Source organism: Brassica oleracea, chromosome C3 (assembly GCF_000695525.1).
Source record: "Brassica oleracea var. oleracea cultivar TO1000 chromosome C3, BOL, whole genome shotgun sequence".
NCBI lineage: Eukaryota > Viridiplantae > Streptophyta > Magnoliopsida > Brassicales > Brassicaceae > Brassica > Brassica oleracea.
In genome coordinates this window covers 58630738-58633475 of record NC_027750.1, presented here as the reverse complement: position 1 = coordinate 58633475, position 2738 = coordinate 58630738, and the positions used below count along the sequence as shown (strand labels likewise).

General features: G+C 50.6%; 1 protein-coding gene across 1 annotated transcript in view; it reads right to left on the bottom strand.

Annotated features, from left to right (window-relative positions):
* The window catches only part of LOC106331073, a 2672-nt gene extending 948 nt beyond the window's left edge, over positions 1-1724 (bottom strand). The window contains exons 1-3 of the mRNA XM_013769425.1: positions 1245-1724; positions 469-1176; positions 13-366 (exon numbers count right to left, since the gene is read on the bottom strand). Coding sequence (XP_013624879.1) covers positions 13-366; positions 469-1176; positions 1245-1724 — 1542 coding nt within the window. The remainder of the gene's footprint in view (positions 1-12; positions 367-468; positions 1177-1244) is intronic.
* Between the last annotated feature and the right edge of the window lie 1014 nt (positions 1725-2738).

The following is a 2738-nucleotide window of genomic DNA, read 5'->3' as shown; positions in this document are numbered from 1 at the left end:
GAATGGCATGACCTTATAGCAGTAGGTTCCTCTATCCGTGATAAATGTCGTTTTTTCGTGATCGTCGGGGTGCATCATGATTTGGTTGTACCCAGATAAAGCGTCCATGAAGGTGAGCATCTCGTTTCCAGCCGTGGACTCGACTAAACGGTCGATGTTGGGAAGAGGATAGCTGTCCTTTGGGCTGGCTTTATTTAAGTCTGTGAAGTCGACGCAGACGCGCCACTTCCCGTTCTTCTTTTTGATGACAACTGGATTCGCGAACCACTCAGGGTAGCGGACCTCAGCAATTGAGCCAGCACCGGGCAACCGGTCGACCTCTTCGTTTACAGCCGTTGACCTATCGGGACTGAGCTTGCGTCGCTTCTGTCAAATAGGCTTGACTGTAGGATCGACGTTTAATTCGTGAGTTGTGATGGCCGAATCAATTCCTTTCATGTCTGACATGGACCACGCGAATGTGGACACATTCGCCTTGAGAAAGTTGAGAACTGACCGCTGCATATCTTCAGACAGATGCGCCCCAATCCTTGCGGTCTGGCTTGGATCGGTATCGTAAATAGGTAACTCGAGAACTTCGCCTTCCTGGTAGCAGGCTTTATAGGTTGGAGGAGAAACGTAGTTAACCGATAAAGACGATCGTTGGAGTTTAACTGTGGCGACTAGGAGTTCCCTAGCGGCTTTTTGATCTCCTCGCAGTGTTTTGATTTTTCCGTCCGTACCGGGGAGCTTGACACACTGGTGATAAGTAGATGGAATGGCCTGCATTGAGTGTATCCAGGGGGTTCCAAGTATAGCGTGGTAAGGGGCCTCCGTGCTTACAACGGTAAACTTGACAGTCCGAGTGACTCCACATGCGCATACTGAAAGGCGGATTGTTCCCAGTATTGTTTCAGAGGATCTGTTGAAGCCGGTTAATGTTCTGGAGGTTGGTTTTATGTCGTCGAGATCGACTCCCATCTTCTGTAGAGTTCCTCGGAAGATGAGGTCGACGGAGCTTCCTGTATCGAAGAGGACCTTGGTGACGTCGTACTCCCCAATTCCAAGGACTACAAGAAGAGGGTCGTTGTGGGGTACGTGAACCCCCTCAGCATCATCCGGCGAAAAAGTTATCGGAGGGTGATTTGGCGGCCTAGTCGGCCACCTCTGCAAAGTCACGACCTGTCGACGGTAATCCTTCACGGAGCGAACAGAGTTGCCGCAAGGAGGAGAACCATGACATTTAGTTGACGTCGAGTGTGTACCTGCTTGGAGTCTAAGTAGGCGCGTAAATCGGTTGGTACACTGCTGTCATTTTTTGGTGACGACGTGTCGTTGCTTGACATCTTAGTTTGCTCCAAACGCCTTCGGAGGTCAATGGGCTTCGAACGATTGAGGCGGATTCGAAGATCGCATGCTCCTGCGTTGAGTTTATCTCGAAGGTCGCCGTTTGATCGTTCTTTGGGATCGGGGTCACCTGGTGAGATACGCCGGGACTTCCGTGCATTCAACGTTGTTCGGAGATCATTGTGCGTAGAGGTGTTGCTATTTTCGGTTTCAAACTTTCGTTTCAAAACATCCATCAAATCTTCGAGTATAGGTGTGTCATCGTTCTCATCGTCCGACGACAAGGTTTGCTGAGAAAATATGACCTCAATGCGTCTGCGGTTAGCTAATTGCTCTTCGTCGGCCGAGGAGTCTCCCTCACCGTTACTCTTCGGAGCGCCCTCCATCCTCCTCGTCATCTCGTTGTTGAGTTTCGCTATGTCGACCTTTGCCTGTAGCTTTGCGATGGGCTCTCCTTTCTTTATTCTTGCTCTAGCTCTTGCAGTTCTTCGGCTTAGCCTTTAGGGGTTCGAACTTGAAGTCGCCACTTGCTAGGGATGAGAGGTAGTGCGCATAGAGTGACTTGCACTCTGTCGTATCGTCCCCTTTGACGTCGTGATATTTGCAATGTTTGGTGAGATGGACAGTTCTGGAAGGTCCTGCCGCTGAACCTGTTGCTGTTGTAGTCTTGGTCGAGCAAACGGCGTCGACTGGTTTGTCGGACGAATCGAGCTTCCTTACCCACTTGTTCCATCCTTCTCCGCGGACTACGAGAGTTGAAACCGGCACGTTGTTATCATTGACGACATACATGTATCCGTCTTTGCGGCCGTTTTTGTCGATTGGAGCATGCTGGCGCGGTTCTTGTCGCGTGTTGGCATTTTTAGCCGCTGGAGCTTTGGGTGCGTTCATCTTGCTGAGAATGGCGTTAGTATCTTCTTCCATTCGAATGAAATTATCAGAGCGCGCGATAGCATCCTGGAGTGACGTAGTTGGGTTTTGGTATAAATCCTCTCGGAATTTAGAACGAACCCACAATGTGTTCCGCAGGGCGTCGATGGCAATACCATCTGGAATCTCAATCCTCGAGACTACGACTTTGAACTTCTCCATGTATTCGCGGAGGCTCTGGTCTTTGGTTTGGTTAAGGTTCCACAAGCTAGAGGCGGTAGCGCTGTGCTTGGTGACCATAATGTAAGTCTTGAGAAAAGCTGCTGACAAGTCGCGGAAGCTTCCGATGGAATTTTCCTCTAACTGGGAGAACCAGGTTAGGGCTTGCTCGTGGAGAGTTCCGACGAACAGTTGGCAGTAGCCTGCGTCCCTTTCTTCATCGGGGAGTCGAGCCCGCGCCATCGCGATGTTGAAAGCTGTCATGTGTTCCACCGGGTCTCCGCCGGGTTTGTACTCGGGTAGGCGCAGCTTCTCTATCTTTC